The sequence below is a fragment of the Perognathus longimembris genome, chromosome 9 (assembly GCF_023159225.1).
Source record: "Perognathus longimembris pacificus isolate PPM17 chromosome 9, ASM2315922v1, whole genome shotgun sequence".
In the NCBI taxonomy this organism is placed as follows: Eukaryota; Metazoa; Chordata; class Mammalia; order Rodentia; family Heteromyidae; genus Perognathus; species Perognathus longimembris.
In genome coordinates, this window is record NC_063169.1 from 16,465,960 (window position 1) to 16,482,687 (window position 16,728).

Below are 16,728 nucleotides of genomic sequence, written 5' to 3' on the forward strand. Positions count from 1 at the left end.
CTTGAGCAACACTATTTCTTATCACCTTGCTATTAATATTAATAATCTTAGCAGAAATATTCATAATAGAATTTCAAATGGTTATGCACATTTTATGCACATTTTTATGTAAGGAACTAGTTAAACATTATTATCATTACCTAAAGGCAAACATTGATTAGAAGTGCGAAGTGACAGCCAGTCCTTGATTGTTCACTGCTACTCAGGAATCCTAGCTAAGAAAGCTGAGAATAGGATTGTGGTTCAAAGCCAGTGTGGCTTAAAAAGTCCACAAGACTTTTTTTTTTTGGTTGGTCATGGGGCTTGACTCTGGGTCTGGACACTTGTGCTCCATGCTAGTGCTTTACCACTTGAGCCACAGAGCCACTTCTGATCTTCTGATTGTTAATTGGAGATAAGAGTCTCTTGGGCTTTTCCTGCTCGGGATGACTTTGAACTCAATTCTCAAATCTCAGCCTCCTGAGTAGCTAGGATTACAGGCATGGGCCGCCACCAGCACCCGGCCATACAAGACTCCTACACATAACCAGAATAAAAAAGCTAGGCTAGAAGTATGCTTCTAGTGGCAGAACACTACCTGAGAAAGCACACAGAGAATGTGAAATGATCTGAGCTCAAACCCCAGAATTGGCAGAGAGAGGGGGTGGGGAGTGGGAGGGAAGGATGGAAAGAGAAAGAGAGAAAGAGAGAGAGAGAGAGAGAGGGTGACAATTATTCTGCAAGCACAATCATTTAAAAACTTATATTATTAAAGTTCATATCTATTACATGATTACCAAGTATTCCAAAGATTAGACTATGTAAGAAATACAAGACTAAGTAGAAATACCTCTCAAATGCATTGATTACTAAGACTCTTCATTGGTTAAAACGATTTCCCAGTAATTCTTTCTGTTGCTTTTCTTTATATATAAATATTCTTCATACATGAATATTGAACATTAAATTTGTATTATAGAAATTCTTTTTTTTTTCACTTAAGATTGGAAATTTTTCTTTGGTAGTACTGGGGTTGAAATCAGGAGCTAGTGCTTTTCAGGCAGGTGCTCTACCACTTGAGCCATCTTTAGGCTTTTTTGGAGGTTCATCGTTTCCATATCGGGTTTTAAGTTTATCCCCAGACTGAATCAACAGGTTTGGATTGCATTGCTCCTATATATGTTTCCATAGTGCTGGGAAGAAAGGTGTGTGCCACTATGGTACCCAGATCTTTTTGGTTGAGATGGAGTTTTCATGAACTTTTTGTATGTGTTGGCCTCAAACTTTGTTCCACCTAATTTCAGCTTCCTAAAAAATTAGGATTGATTCCAGATACTGGTGGCTTATACCTGTAATCTTAACTACTGAGGCTGAGATCTGAGGATCATGGTTCAAAAGTAGCCCAGACAGGAAAGTACCTGAGACCCTTATCTCCAATTAACCAGGAGAAAACCAGAAATAGCATTGTGACTCTGTGATAGAGAGCTAGCCTTGAACAAAAGAGCTCAGAGACAGCGTCCAGGTTCCAAGTTCAAGCCCCATGACTGACAGAAAAAAAAGAAGAAGAAAAGAGAGAGTATTAAAATTACAGGTGTGAGCTCTGAGTCTGCTAGACTGAACTTCTGAAGCCAAAAAACTTTCAAAGTAGTCAATAAATGGCTAATACGGTAAGAATATAATGGAATTGATATTGATAATGAAAATAAAATTTTAAGAAAAACAAGGTTTACTGAAGTTATTTTAGTGGTCTTATAAAATTAAATACAGTTTAATAATAAGGCAAGGAATCGATAACAGAAAAACAAGTGGACAATATTAGATTTAATTGTATTTATAAGTAGACTTCTATTGACAGTTCTATCATTTTACCTTCCTTGAATAAAACAGGCACATTTTCAAATGAACTCATCACATGCAATTATCCTTAACAACATATTGAGTACATGATCAAAGAAAGAAGTGTCTTCAGCAAACCTGGGAATTTGAAACCCAGAAAATATAATCCCAAATATCTACAAGTTACCTTTCTTGGATGCTTCAAAACTGTCATAGAGGTTTATCTTCTGGGTATCATAAGTTAAGGTGGTATTGGGCAACAAGGTTCTGTTTCTGTTGATGGTATTCACAGCAAACCGAAAAGCCAGTTCCTCCGCTCCCATGGGGCCAGATTCCACATATTCAAAAATACCTCCTAGCAAAACAAGAGAGAATAATCACACAGCTCTTACAACACAGAGAACATTTCAGTTGACTTCTGGATTTTGTGTCGTGTGTGTGTGTGTGTGTGTGAGAGAGAGAGAGAGAGAGAGAGAGATATCTTTCAAGTGGATCAGTTGTGTGCTTACTTTCCTTTGAACGTTAGGATATGGCTCTTTAGATAAATGAAAACTAACCAAACTGCCTTGGTATTTCTGCCAAAATTTAATATTTCCCCTTTTATTCTTTAGCAATGACATGTTTTAGGGCACAAGCATGTATGGATGTTGTTTTGAGTAAGAAAAATTATTCCCGCAAATTTGGAGCCCAATTCCAAAATTATGAATTATCTGTGATGACAACAACTCTAAAGCTTAGCATGGGAAAAAGAATTAAATTTGTCTTCATTAACTCAGAAATCAGAATTCCTTGGCACAACTTGTAGGATACCTAATTTGCTAATGTTCTAAAACAATTGAAAAGCTATCTTGCAGTAAAGTGAACGGTTTTACTTCTCCCTTCATTTTACTCCGAAGTCCCACTCTACCGCTAAGCCCCGTTCCCAGCCCCAGAATCTCTCTTGTTGGCTTGTTCAGCAGAAGGAAAGGGGCAGTACCTAATGCTAGACTATCTTCTACTTCTGTCACTAAGGAGCCAATACTTTAAAAATAAAGAGCATTTATCTTTGTGCCTTTTAAATTTTGCACAAGGAAATTCCCTTGAATAAGCCCCTTCCCTAGGTAGGTATTTTGATTCATGAATGTCAATTGACTACACTACAAGTAAATCACCTATCCATGTATAATAAGCATTACAATTCCTCTAGCTCTGAGGAGTTGTAACTCCAATGAGACCAGGCATTAGGAAAATTTATATCAAGGAAGTATGATAATGTCTATTTGATCCCATATTGATTTTAACCAATGAATAAAATGCTTTAAAATGAAACTTCACTATTAATAAGTATCACAAAACAGAATCATTGAGAGAGGAGAATACTAAATCTCAGAGTTTGAAAGCATTTTTAATGATAAGAAAGATAACATATGTTTGCAAGGAGAAAAAACTCAATAGGAAGGAAATTTTAAGTGATATGAAAGACAGAATAAGAAAGAGAGTCGTGTGGTTTGGAAACAAGAGTTAGCAAGAAGCAAAGCCTGGGCTATGGGTTAAGTGCTGGGAGAAAGATGATTCATTCACTGAAGTAAGAGGAAACTACCTGGAATTTGAAAGTAGGCGATGAGCAAGAAATTGAGGGAAATGTGTTTTATACGCTTTTTTTGTGGAGCAGAAAATGAAATCTGCAATGTTGACTCTTGAAAAAACGAATCAGCTAGCACTATTCTAAAAGGATTCTTTTGATTTAAAAAATGCTATTAAAAATTAAACAACAAAACGTTTTCCTGCCTGTTTATGAATCTGCGAAACAATAAATGCTTACATGATTTGAACATGCCTTTACTCTTTATATAACTTGAAAAAAATAGTGATATTCATTTTGGGCTATATATCTCCTGTAAAAGTAAGTTTTTAGAGTAACTCATTTTATGCTGAAATGTCAGAGCTCCAGGTAACATGGAAAGAGAATTTGTACCTTATGGAGTTCCTACAGTTGGTGGGCAAAATACTTCCCTCAGTAATAAAAATATAAGAACTACAGGACATCGCAGCATTTTAGTAATCAAGAATTTTGTGCTCACTCTAGCACCAACATTCAATCAGCTTCACATTTTTTTGAGAACCTAGGGACCCTTTGTGTGTTCAAATCCTATATTTCTGTGGACTTACAAATATATTACTTGCTTCTCATACTTAACATTGAATTTTTCAGCTTGGAAACCATCATCTGATTATCAATCTTACGGCTATGTTTTATTTGGTTGGCTTCTTCTAACTCAAGGTTTTTCTCACTGTCTATACCAACCCTCTACATCTAATAATAAAACACCTATAATTCTTTAATTCCAATTTTATATTAAAATTTAAAGAATTTCTTGGTCTACTGCAGGCTTGTTGAAGAAGGGAAACAAAGGAGAATGGTTTTTTGAAGTATAGTTTTCCCTCTTTGTTTTAGCGATGCAGAAACACCAATGCTGAAATTTTTCCCATTTCAGCCTCTGGCTCACAAAAGAACAACATTACTAGCCTTGAAATGAAAGATTTATTAGTCAACTCTGAAACCTGGCCAATGTCTTTCTCTTAGAGATCAATTTTAACTACCACTACTGATTGTGTGACTCATAAGCTTGTGATGGATGTTCACATCTAACCTCTGATATGGTTCAAACCAATCCTATCTTACAGTGGGTAAAATCACTGCATTACACTCTTTCAATTTAAGAAAGGGACTGATGTTCGGAATGACATATTGCCTATTGTTCCCCCAGAAGGTATGCTGGTATTCTTAGTGGTTGTTTTACTGAACTTATTTTGCATCTATATACAAAGGTGACTCCCTACTTTGTAATTTTGTGCAAACTATTATCCAAAGAATACAAATCTTCTTTAATGTTGATAAAAATACAATGACACCAGCCATTTTTTATAATCTGGATGTTAAGTGATGTTAGAGATATTTTTAACTCCTTCAGCAAATAATGATATATTGCTTATATCAGAAAACATATTTGTTCTTAGGGCATCCATACTGAAATGCTCAGAATATCATAAGAGCAAAACTAGGAAAATATCAATAACTGTGTCATTGAGGTAAACGGAATATGAGTATTTATTTCCCAATACTGAAACTTTTCTCTGGATATTCAAAACTTTTTTTTTTTTTTTTTTTTTTTGGCCAGTCTTGGGCCTTGGACTCAGGGCCTGAGCACTGTCCCTGGCTTCCTTTTGCTCAAGGCTAGTACTCTGCCACTTGAGCCACAGCGCCACTTCTGGCCATTTTCTGTATATGTGGTGCTGGGGAATCGAACCCAGGGCCTCATGTATACAAGGCAAGCTGTCTTGCCACTAGGCCATATCCCCAGCCCCTCAAAACTTCTTTCTTCTACAAAGTACCAATGACCTCCAGGAATGAACCTGCTATCTAACTGCTGTAGTCTTCTAGCTTTCCAGATAACTTCATCATGAAGTTCCTTTATGTATTAATCCATCTTTTGCTTTCCTAAAGTTCATAATTATTCTGACTAGCATTTACTCAAGGCCAACTTAAAATATCATTTTTTAGAGTTTAAAAAATAATTCATCTTCTAATTGTATTTCTTTTAGTAGGTCAAAATTTCCAGATTTTTGATCGTCATATAACTATTCTTACCCTTCTTTTCTTTCTAGCTTATTTGTTTTAAACACTTCTTCGTTTGATAATCCAAGTGGTCCTAGCATCCAAATTATAATGGAACTGTCAATTCATTAATTATACATACAAATGAGTAGTAAGATTCTTGTTTCAGAGTACAAAATCTGCTAGTTCATCTTAAGTATGCTGTTGAAAAATTAAGATTGCTAAGTACTATCTTCATTTCCATTTATTTAAAGATTTTTCGATGTACCACTGATTAGTATTATTTAGTAAGAGTTGATCTAATTTTCTAATTAAGTCTATTCAGATTCTGATTCTAACATCCATTGTTAGTTTAAACTTCTAAAGTATCATGCTAAGTTGTTAAATCTATAAGGATATGTGAAATGCTTTTATTTTCATTCGTAGTGTTGTCTCTATTACCAAATCAGTAATAAAAGTCATGAGCCACACTGAGTTAGTGCCAAAGCCACAAATCATAACATTATAGATATTCCAACTGATGACTATTGTCAAACTAGCTAATGATCTGCTCCATAATGCCACCTGATAGTTTAAATGCCTCTACTAATTCTACAGCAATGTCACCATAAACCTTTTCATGTACATGCCTAAGTCAAAATGTACCATCCTATAATAATGTGTTTCCATGCGATTTTCCATAGTTTCCAGCTCCCATATGATTCCTGTCAATTATTTCTCCCCATTGCAACCAGTTTTCATTTCCAAAATGTGACTCTAGGCCTGTGTGGATTAAACTCTAAAATGTTTCAGTAGCTGCCTAATCATTAAGCATTAAGCTTTAGGGTTTTTTAATCTACTGGCTACCTTCATTTTCCTGCTCTTTTCTTACCATGTTCACCAAGAAATTTATTTTATTTACATTTTATCTCATATATGTATATATATGGTTATATATTTTATTAGTTTATTTTATTTAAATGGAGAGGGATTTCATTGTTAAATCTCCACAAGTTTACACTATATTCAGTCAATTCCACCCTTTCTATCACACTTTCCGATGCTTCTCCCTAAAAAGTAGTATTCCTGACCAGTTTCTTGTTCCGTTTGCACAGTTGAAAGTAATCTCTTCCACCAGTATTCCACTTCTTCGATCCTCCCCAGCACCACACTCCCTTCTACTATTCCCCACCAGTCCTCAGTCAAATTCCCTTTCCCTACACTCTGCTGATCATCAGTTTCTCTTGAGTTTCTCTGGGGTGCTCTCATACATACTTGCATTGTATTACAAAGTTATTCACTTTCTTTTTCCACTCTGCCCTCCCTTCCTTCTAAGAACTATTTTACCTGGACTTTTGTTCTAAGTTTAATCATATACGTTTACCCACAAAATGAATATATACATAATTATGTACATACCTATGTATGTTCTAAATTTTAAGTTTGGTGTAATTCTAATATTTAAATTTTCCAAGTTATTGAGCCCATAAATTACTCTTTTCTCCATGATCCACGGGGTATTGTAACTCTTCTCTCAAACAACCTCCTTCCGTGGCCTATTCTGCTTTAATAACACCTTGGTCCAGCATCTTGAGTATCTTGCCTAAGGTCAGTTCCACACTCAGCTAGGGGTAGAAACAGGATTAGAACACAAGAGACCTCAAGCCAAGCTTTATCTTTTAATCACCATGCTGTACTACGTCCTGCAGGGAAATCTTATGAGTCTTCAACTTGAACTTTGGTTGTTTTCTCAATAGTTTTCCTCTTTCTAAATGGAACATTTCTAAAAGCAAGAATAAGGAGTTTGGGACTTTTTCAACATAAAGAGATAATGTCTCCAGAAATGAATATTTTTAATCTAAGTTATTCATTATGCAATGTATGCATGTATGAAACTTTACATAGTATCCCATTAGCATGTAAATAAATTATGTTTTATATTTCAAAAATAAAAGAATATATTGTGAATAATTTTAATTCCTAAAAAAATTCTTATTGCTTTTCGTCTACAGAAAGTAAGATAATAATATTCTAAAATGAATTTGAAGTTGGTAGCATCTTAGCCTCCTAGGTCGACCCAGGAAGAAAAACATATGTACACTTGGACCCTTGTGATTGACATGTTATTAAGACAGTGACTCACAAAGTGACTGAATGGAGGTGACTAGTGTAATGAAAGGTGTTTCTAGAAATGATGTAATAATGGATCTACATTCCACACAGGAACATTCATGGTGCCACGAATAGGAAACACCTCCTGCCTTCCCTCCTTTCATTTGATTTTCTTGAGCCATGAAACAACTCATATTTCTAGTACAATAAAAGAGTCATTCCACCTAGATTTTGAGTGCCAGTGACTTCAAAAAGAAAGACTTAAGAGCATGGAAAAGTGCATACAAGTTAGCACCTTGATCAATATTTTAAGGAAAATAAAACTATACAAATATGTGAACAATGAAAATTTTATCTGAGAAATTTATTAGAATTTGTCTGATTCTAACACTTTCAGTGTTGGAAATATTGAGGCTATTCTCGTATACTTTCTTCTATTGTATTTTCTTCACTTAAGCTTGTGCTAGAGCTTTGGGAAAGAAGTTTTTTCAACTGTCTAGCATAAAGTATGAGAGGCAAGATCATGTGTAAACTGGTACCTGGTGGCAGGAAATAATGTAATGCTGACCTTAAACAGGCATTGCTTGTTCATGGGTATGTGAATGTGATTTCTTATTTTAAAAATAAATAATCTTTTAACTTTACAAACTGCCTACTGTTTTCAACATGTTTTTCATTAGTGGGTGGAAAATAGGTGCTGACTTTTCTTTCTAAATAGATCCTTAAAATTCTAGGGGAGGCCTGAGAGCAACATATTCAAGTCATATTAATTTTGAAGTAAATGTACTACATACTGAGAGGAAAATTGAAAAATGGCTACTTAAATGATAGCAATTTTAGACATGGAAGGAAGGCATACTGATGAGAAAGGCAGATGCTTGAATAATATCAAGAGAGAAATAGAAGTGATCAAGCAGGGATAACAGGGAAAGGAGCGCCAAGAATAATTACCTTATATACAATATAATATCAACTATTTGAGGTCCAAGAGCACACACATTAATTGTACTGATTTTTTAAAAAAGGTCACCTAAATGGAGACAAAAGGCAAACATGATTGAAGAAGCAAGCCCTTTATCCTATTCTAATATCTATTTTCTCTTGTGTAAATCAGATATAATTTTTGTTATACATTTTTCAGAATGTATCAAAGCACATAGACATACACATTCACTAAACATGTCTTGAAAAGTGAACTATGTTTCTATAATCAGATTTTTTAAAGATGTGTTTTCTTTAAAATTCACTAATGAGATTTGCCTTTCTATAAGTACTTAAGTATTTGCTCTATGTTGAATCCACCAGGTTTTGACTATCTCACAGTATGTACTTTATAAATATTTATCACATTAGAATAAGTATTTTAATATAAATAATAAAGGAATACATGTATAGCAAGTAATTATGGTGAGTAATTTCCTATTGCTAAGAAAGGAAATCTGCATTGTACAATGAAGATTTATACAAATAATACTAAAATTACACAAGTTCAAATATGTTTGTGACAGTCATTTTTATTAATGAGGTAAAAGTTATGTAAACTCTGTAAAAGACTGCAAACCAGAATGAAAATATTAGGGTAGATGTACATTTGCTGAAATGGAAATCATTCAGAATGTATTGCTAAAAAAGTAAAGGTAATATTACACAATGATTAAAAATAGGTCATTGAAATTTGTTTATTCACAATCTTTTGCAATCTTTTTTGCCTTGTGGTATGAGGTGAATCACCTAACTTTTGTTTCTGGTATGTTACTGATATCATCAAGAACCAACCTTGTAGAATTACCATGAAGATGAAATGAGGGAATAAATTAAATTTCTTAGAACATCTTATTCCATCACTCTAGCAATAATTTATTTTACTTCTACAATACGATGGCTTTGAAAGTTAAACAAAAAGATCATCTGGTTTTAGAAAATTGCTTAGACCAACCATTTCTTAACTATCCTAACCACAGCACTTTCCAATATTTCTTGAGTATGTAAACGTCTTGGCTGAAATTTTCTTTCCAGTACCCAATATGCAATTTGGAGTCACAACCAAATTATAGCTTAAATTGGAAATCAATTGTGAGGGGAATGAGAAAAAAAAAAAAGACATTAGAAGATATTTAGAAATCGATGCAAAACAAGTATATGAGAAGTACATTTTAAAATACTCTTCTCAAATTTCTTCTGTTTGCAGATAAATCAATGAAGGAAAGGTAATTGACAATTCTTTTTTATTTAAACATTATTGTAATGGTGATATACAATAGGTTTATAGTTACATAAGTCACAATTCTGAGACAGGAATCTTGATACAGTAAAGAGACTTTGCAAAAAATCAGAAACAAATGGGCCTCACCTGCTTTTAAAGATTATTTCAGTATGTTTTCCCTTTAGGGAAAAAGACTGAAAAAGTAATATTTATTTAATTAATCCCCACATAGGTTTTGCTGCTTAGTCCAAAACTTATCAAGTGCATACTCAAGTGCATGCTGACTCTAGGCTGAAGAATTATGGCTCAGATTTCTTGTTAGTCTGTGGTTATTCTAATGTTATTAATTACTTAAAATGAGACTTCCCTGTAGTCTCTAGAATGCTTATACTACTATACAAATCACAAAAGGATAACCTAATTGAATCCACAAAGACAAACAGCAAAGCAGCACCCATATGAGAAAATAAAAAGTAACTCCTCCTTCAACCTCTGCTAAGTGGAAGAATGACAAATCTCCGCAACAGTTTCAAACATTTCCATTTGCATAAAGCCGCAGATCAGAAGAGTGACTTTTAGTGCTTGACAATTCAATAACCTACTCTCATTCACTGTTTCATTTATAAAAACAGATGTTCTGATCATCATCCCCAGGTCACCATGGAGAGTGTACATGTTTACATAACTAGCAAGAGGGAAGAGGTTAAAACACTGTGCCACATCCAATACTGCCACAATTACTCGATCCAACACTTCGCACAAGGGAACTGCAAGAGAGTAAATGCAAGTGCTATAAATATACATAAGCCACTACTGAAACTCTTCTAACCCAACATTCAGAAATGGATTCCTCCCAGTAGCCACATCAGATCAGACCAGCGAATCTCCTCATCTGCCTGTGTGACCTAGTTGAAGGCAGCCTAGAGGCTAACACTGAATCTAAACTACATTAATAGGATGTCATTCGTGTGTATTTAGCATTTGTCAGAGGACAGTAAATATATCATATTCTTAGTTCGAGTAGAAGTGTCATTTTTTGTCTTTTCACATACTTTTTAGTGATACAGAAAACATGACACCAGTCACAATCTACAGAAAAGCTAAGAGAAGGTTGTTTATGGGAAGATTCTGAGAAAATGGTATAAATGTGAACAAATCTTTTATTTTTATTTTTTCACTAAAGCAGGAAAAGTTATTTTTTTTGCCTTTTATGTATAAGGCCAGCAACTCCATCCACTTTAATTCCACTGGTATGCATTGTTAAATTTTTATGAACTTAAATGCTGGTAACAATAAATCATGCTTACACATTCTGTATTATGCACATGTGAATTTACAAGAAATGTTAACAGCCAACAGACTGAGTTTCTACTTCTGTCAGTCACAAACTGAGTTTGAAGCAAGTCAAGTAAGTATTCAGGACCTCAGTTTAACTCACTGTAAATTGAAGCGCATAATATACTCTTGTGCTGTCCTTTTCTGTTGACTTAACTGTAGTACCTAGCACAATATTTAACCCAGACGTGAACATTGATGGAAATAATGAAGTGAATATTTTAATAGATCAGTGACTGAAGGCACTTAGAATCCCCTTGCCAGTCTAAACATGTTGGGGCATTATGTAGTTAATTTTCATGACAAGAAAAACTGGTAAAGTAAAATCCTTTTTCTGAGGAAACTGTGTTTTTTTATGAAATATGCAATAATATCTAGAAAGTAATATTATAGTACCACAAGCTAAATCCCCTGTCAGTCCAATGTGAATCATGTACCTGTCTGGAAGAGAAAAAGTTAATATAATTACTTAGCCTACTCATCCAGTGAGAGCTCAGTAATATAGACAATGTTGGAGACCTCATCCATGATCAAATTTCCACTAGTGGTGACTTAATTAACCATTGACCTTGTACTGAACAGCAGAAATCCTAACTATGGATTTCTGTCAGCCTACTTTCTTTCCTGTTAGTGCTACATCCACCAGAAAAATTATGATCTCATTCCAGAATAGAAATCCGATTCTACTATATAGAAACAAGGTACTGTTACATGATAAATTATCTGAAAAACCATACTTTGGAGGATCAAATCTTGGAGTCTTTATTAGAGCATTAGCAGTCTGCAGGCAGCCAGTTGTTACAAAAGCCTGCAGCCCATAAATACACTTAACACTATCAGGAAACAGGCAAGACAGGAAATAAAGAATAAAGATAATACCAACAATTCAGCTCCAATGAACTGCTCAAGTGGGACACTATAGTGACTGGAGATGAGACGAGAAGACAGAGACATGTGGCATAGCATAATGGCTTCTGAGCTGGCCAGGGGGCAGGGTCACAGGAAGCTCCCACTTCCAGGCACTTTTACAGGTTCAGTAACCTATAAGCCAAGTGCACGCCTCTGTCTCTAGGGATTCAGGAACACTATCCCCTGGGGGTGCGACTTCCCTTCCTCTAGGAAGACAGGCACACCCATGAACACAAGATGCCAGGCAGCGCAATTCACCATGTGGCCAAAGATGGTGCTGGCCACATCTGACCTCCTTCCTACAGTATGTATATGAAATTGAATTTGATCATTTAACTTCCACTCTATGAAATTACTATGCTAATGACTTGCTCTCTACAAAATCATTCTTCATGCCTTTTCTTCAAACGTAGGAGAAAAGTTTAGGAAAAAAAATTAACACTGATTTGAGCCTACACAAAAGCATAGATTTCTGGTGACCTAGTAATGATGTAACAACTGAACATTTGCATAAAAAGTAAGTATTGGAATTAGATAAGGTTTATTAAAATCATATGTAACTTCTAGCAATATGAAATGTAATTATTTAAAATGTTTTCAGTTTCTTTTATTTTTCCTTAGAAGTGTTACAAAGAAGGAGAAATGAGGAAAGGAGGTAGAATGGAAAGGAAAGGAAATTCAAGAACTGATTATGATTCAAAAGCACTTGGTAATTACCACAACCTAAGCCAGCAGATTTGTCATGAGGACAGGAAAGCAGTGGTATTGCTAAACATTTGACTAAGAACTCAAAGACTTAATCAGAAAAATTAAGGGACTTGTTTAAGATCATACAGTAAAAGTTATGGAGTAAGGATTCAAACTTCAAATATTCTGTATGAAATCATCAAACTTCTCCATTTCATATCAGCTATAATATACACATTTGCTGAGATAACACCAGAGAATAGGAAATGATGTTAAAAGTAAAAATGGTAACAATCTGTGTCTCTTGGATGCTCTCATGCAATCTATTTTCTGTAGATCAGCCAAAAGTGAGGGACAGAAAGCAATGATGTTCTGTCATCCAGTAATTCGATAAGATTCCAAAAAATATCATTAGTAGTTGTATGCTCTTCCCATCTTAATATATACTATTTGTTCTTGACCCAAATTTCTGTGATTTTAGTTAATGTTAATTTTTCATGGTTTAAGCTACCCACATTAAGACCTGGAACATATTTTTTCCTAGAAAGAAAAAACTTCTTGATACTATTTTTTTAAAATATTACATGTTATCATAGAAAAAGTGAGATATCCTATCTTTTTTAACAATGCAGTAAAGATGTTCATTTTAAAATAGATCATTACATATTTAAATGAACGTTTAGCATTTAAAGCTCATTATGTGCATAATTAACCAATCTTATCTACTAACACCCATCAAAAAGCATAGGATATTATCCTCAGTTTTGAAATTCCCCTTTGGCCATTGATGAAAATGAATAAAATGAGTGTTACAAATTTTAGGAAATGTCTCTTCTTAAATATTTACTTCTGCTAAATTCCACCACCAGTTTAGAGCTGTGCTGTTTATCATTTAGTTACACATTGCCTGTCTTGTTCTTCATTTGTGTCACCCTGTCATGGATGTTAAATTAGAAGGCCTGAAGTTATGGCTCCATTGCACAACTGCCTAGCAGTGTATGATCCTGAATTCAAACACTAGTATCAACAAAGAAGGAAAGAAAGAGGGAAAAAAAGAAAGAAAGCAAAGAAAGAAGAAGAAAAGATGAAAAGAAGCAAGCCTATAATTTTAAATACTTGAAGATTATTAGGGGATTGATGTTCAATGTAAACTTGAACAAAAGTTTGAAATACTCTGTCTTAATCAATGACTGGGAGCAGTGTCATGTCCCTGTCATTCTAGCTACAAGGAAAGCACAAATGGGAGGAAAATGATCCAAGTAGGCCCAGGCATAAAGCAAGATCCTTTCTCAAAAGTAACTAATGCAAAAGGTTTTGTGGAGTTGCTCAAACCTTAAAGTAGCTACTAAAGTCAAATCAACAATATTGCCAAGAAATTAGCAAACAGAAAACACACTACTGTTTATTATCAGTGGAAGCCAATGTCATCCATAGAATAATTCCATATGGGGATTTATTATCATCATACAATTACATATTACATTAAGCTTTTATTTTGAAATACTTCAGTTTGGAACAGAGAAATGTTAAACAGTTTTTAAATGGCATTAACCTTTTAATGAGAAACAATGGATTTAATCTGCATTTTAATTTTCTTGAAATGATTTGTAACTAACCTTTTCTTCGCCTAACAAAGATAAATTCTCCAAAGGATTTCAATTTCAATTTTAGAAAATTACTAATGTTGCTACATATTTTGAGAATGTTACACAAAACCTTTTTAGTTTATGTAATTTTGTGGCAGCAATTATTATATTATTTGATATTTACATTTTTATGGCATATTATCTGACTCCTCAAAACTAAAATTCACTATGAATGGAAAACTCTAATTTTAAAACTTAAAAAGTGCATACCCACAGTTTCTTTTTCTTATTCTTAGCAATTATAAAAGTAATTATGAAGAAGATTGCCGGTCAGATGTGCAAAATTCTTAGTTGCTAAAGCCCCAGCTCATAGCCTCTGCTTTAATGAAATATGTCATACAATGCATAGTTCTCTAATATCATTTAACCTATAAATTGGGCTTCTGACCCCTTTCATCAGTCAAACAGAGAATACAAAGAATAGAATTCATTATAAATTCATGGAGCTTCTAAAACATGAAGAGATACTGGTTATAATTCATTCATGAGTTATTTTCAGTTTATGAAAGAAGATTTTGCCAAAAGACAGTAAATGCAAAAGCACATTAAATCATAAAATTAGACTTTGCTGAGCATGGATTTTTTAATGTTTCCCCACGGTTTCAGTGTCAATCTCACTCTTAGTATTAAACATGTCTTCCTCATCATGGGGATATCAGTTTAACAACCAAAGATCCTTCTTATCAACCATGTCGTTATGCTAATCTTCTTTTCTACAGAGATCCACCAGACCCCATCTCTCCACAGGCCATACTTTTCACCTTCTCCTTTATCCATTCTACAAAACAAAACAGTTACTTCCTTCAATGGTGCCTATTAATGCCAATGAATTCAAGCACTCACTCACTTTGTCTGGATGTGAGCACACTAGAATAGGGGACATTCAGTTCAAAATGTTGTATATGTCATTACTTCTTCTTTTAGATCTGTTACACAGCCTAATATCACTTTTTTTCCTATCAGAGATTGTGTTGTTGATTTGATTTATGCCTTCCTAGAGGGCGTTAACATTGAAATTTGGACATCTATTAGGTAACTAAAAGTTGTACTATAATATGTCCAACAAGAAATGAGAAAAAGAAATACTGCCTTTTCACTCACATGTGGAATCTAGACTTTCAAAGTCTATACAACATGGCTGGTTGAAAAGGGGAACCAGTAGATGGGGAGTACAATTCAGAAAGGGAGTGGTAATATTAGAGTTTATCTATCTATCTATCTATCTATCTATCCATCCATCCACTGACTTATCTATCTATCCATATCTATCTATTGTTTTGGTTGTGTGTAGGGCTTTAACTCAGGGTCTGGATGCTGTCTCTGAGCTCTTTTGCTCAAGGCTAGCACTGTACCACTTTGAGCCACAGCTTCACTTCTGGTTTGGAATGATTAATTGGACGTAAGTATCTTATGGGGACTTTTCTGCCTACACTGGCTTCAAGCTGGCTTTGAACTGTCATCTTCAGAATTTAGCCTCCTGAGTGGCTAGGATTACAAGTGTGAGTCACCAATACTTGGCTGTACATGGTGTGTGTGTGTGTGTGTGTGTGTGTGTGTGTGTGTGTGTGTAAATACTATAATGAAAACCACCAAAGATTGTCAAAGAGGGAGGGATCAGGAGGCAGGAACAATATGCGCAAGTACAGATATCATAAATATTTCAGTATAACCTCTTTGTGTAGATACTTTATGATAATTAATTGTAAAAATATTAAAAGGAGAATAACAATGTAGATTGAACATTTATTTCACTCTCTGCTACAAGAAAGTAAAATATACACAGATTTCAGTTATTCTGAAAGATAACTTTCTCTGATTAGTACCTCATGCAAATTGATGCAAATCACTCAGGAACTCAAATGAAGGATGATTCCATATTAAATTCTCACTCTTGGTGTAATATAAAAACAAACTTGTTTCCTATATTGTTTCAGTTAAATGTGATCATCTTTCCATTTTATTGTAGAATTACTCAACATAGAATGGTCAACTTACCACCTAGTTTATGCATTCTTCTTTCTTCAGATTATGTTAATAGATTGTGTTGTATCATTATCAAAACTTGACTCACTATCAAAGCTTTCAACACTAAAAATCACATGTGTGTGCACGTAAAATATATTCTGTTCTTCTCTTTTTTAGTGTTGTTTTATTATTTGGCACTTTTTTGTGGGAAAATCTATTTCGAGTTCTGACCCAACAAATCCATCAGACAGTCAGAACTAGTGTCTAAGCTCCTGGAAGTCAAACAGGTATGTCTTATTATGTCAAGCTTCAGTTACATTGAATCAATGCTTTTCTATCCAAAATAAGATTCAGAGATCAAATATCCCAACTACATTTGGACATTTCCCCTGATGACAGAATAATGGACTGAAGAAGCTGACACATTAGGGTTCATTCTTGTATTTGTTCAACATTTTCAAATTGCCTCTATTAACACTACT

At 34.3% G+C, this 16,728-nt stretch overlaps 1 protein-coding gene across 3 annotated transcripts in view; it reads right to left on the minus strand.

Annotated features, from left to right (window-relative positions):
• The window catches only part of Grik2 (glutamate ionotropic receptor kainate type subunit 2), a 533,318-nt gene that overhangs the window by 330,432 nt on the left and 186,158 nt on the right, over positions 1-16,728 (minus strand). For all 3 annotated transcript variants that reach the window (XM_048353764.1, XM_048353765.1, XM_048353766.1), the window contains exon 3: positions 2,003-2,170. In XM_048353764.1, the coding sequence (XP_048209721.1) occupies positions 2,003-2,170 (168 nt within the window). The remainder of the gene's footprint in view (positions 1-2,002; positions 2,171-16,728) is intronic.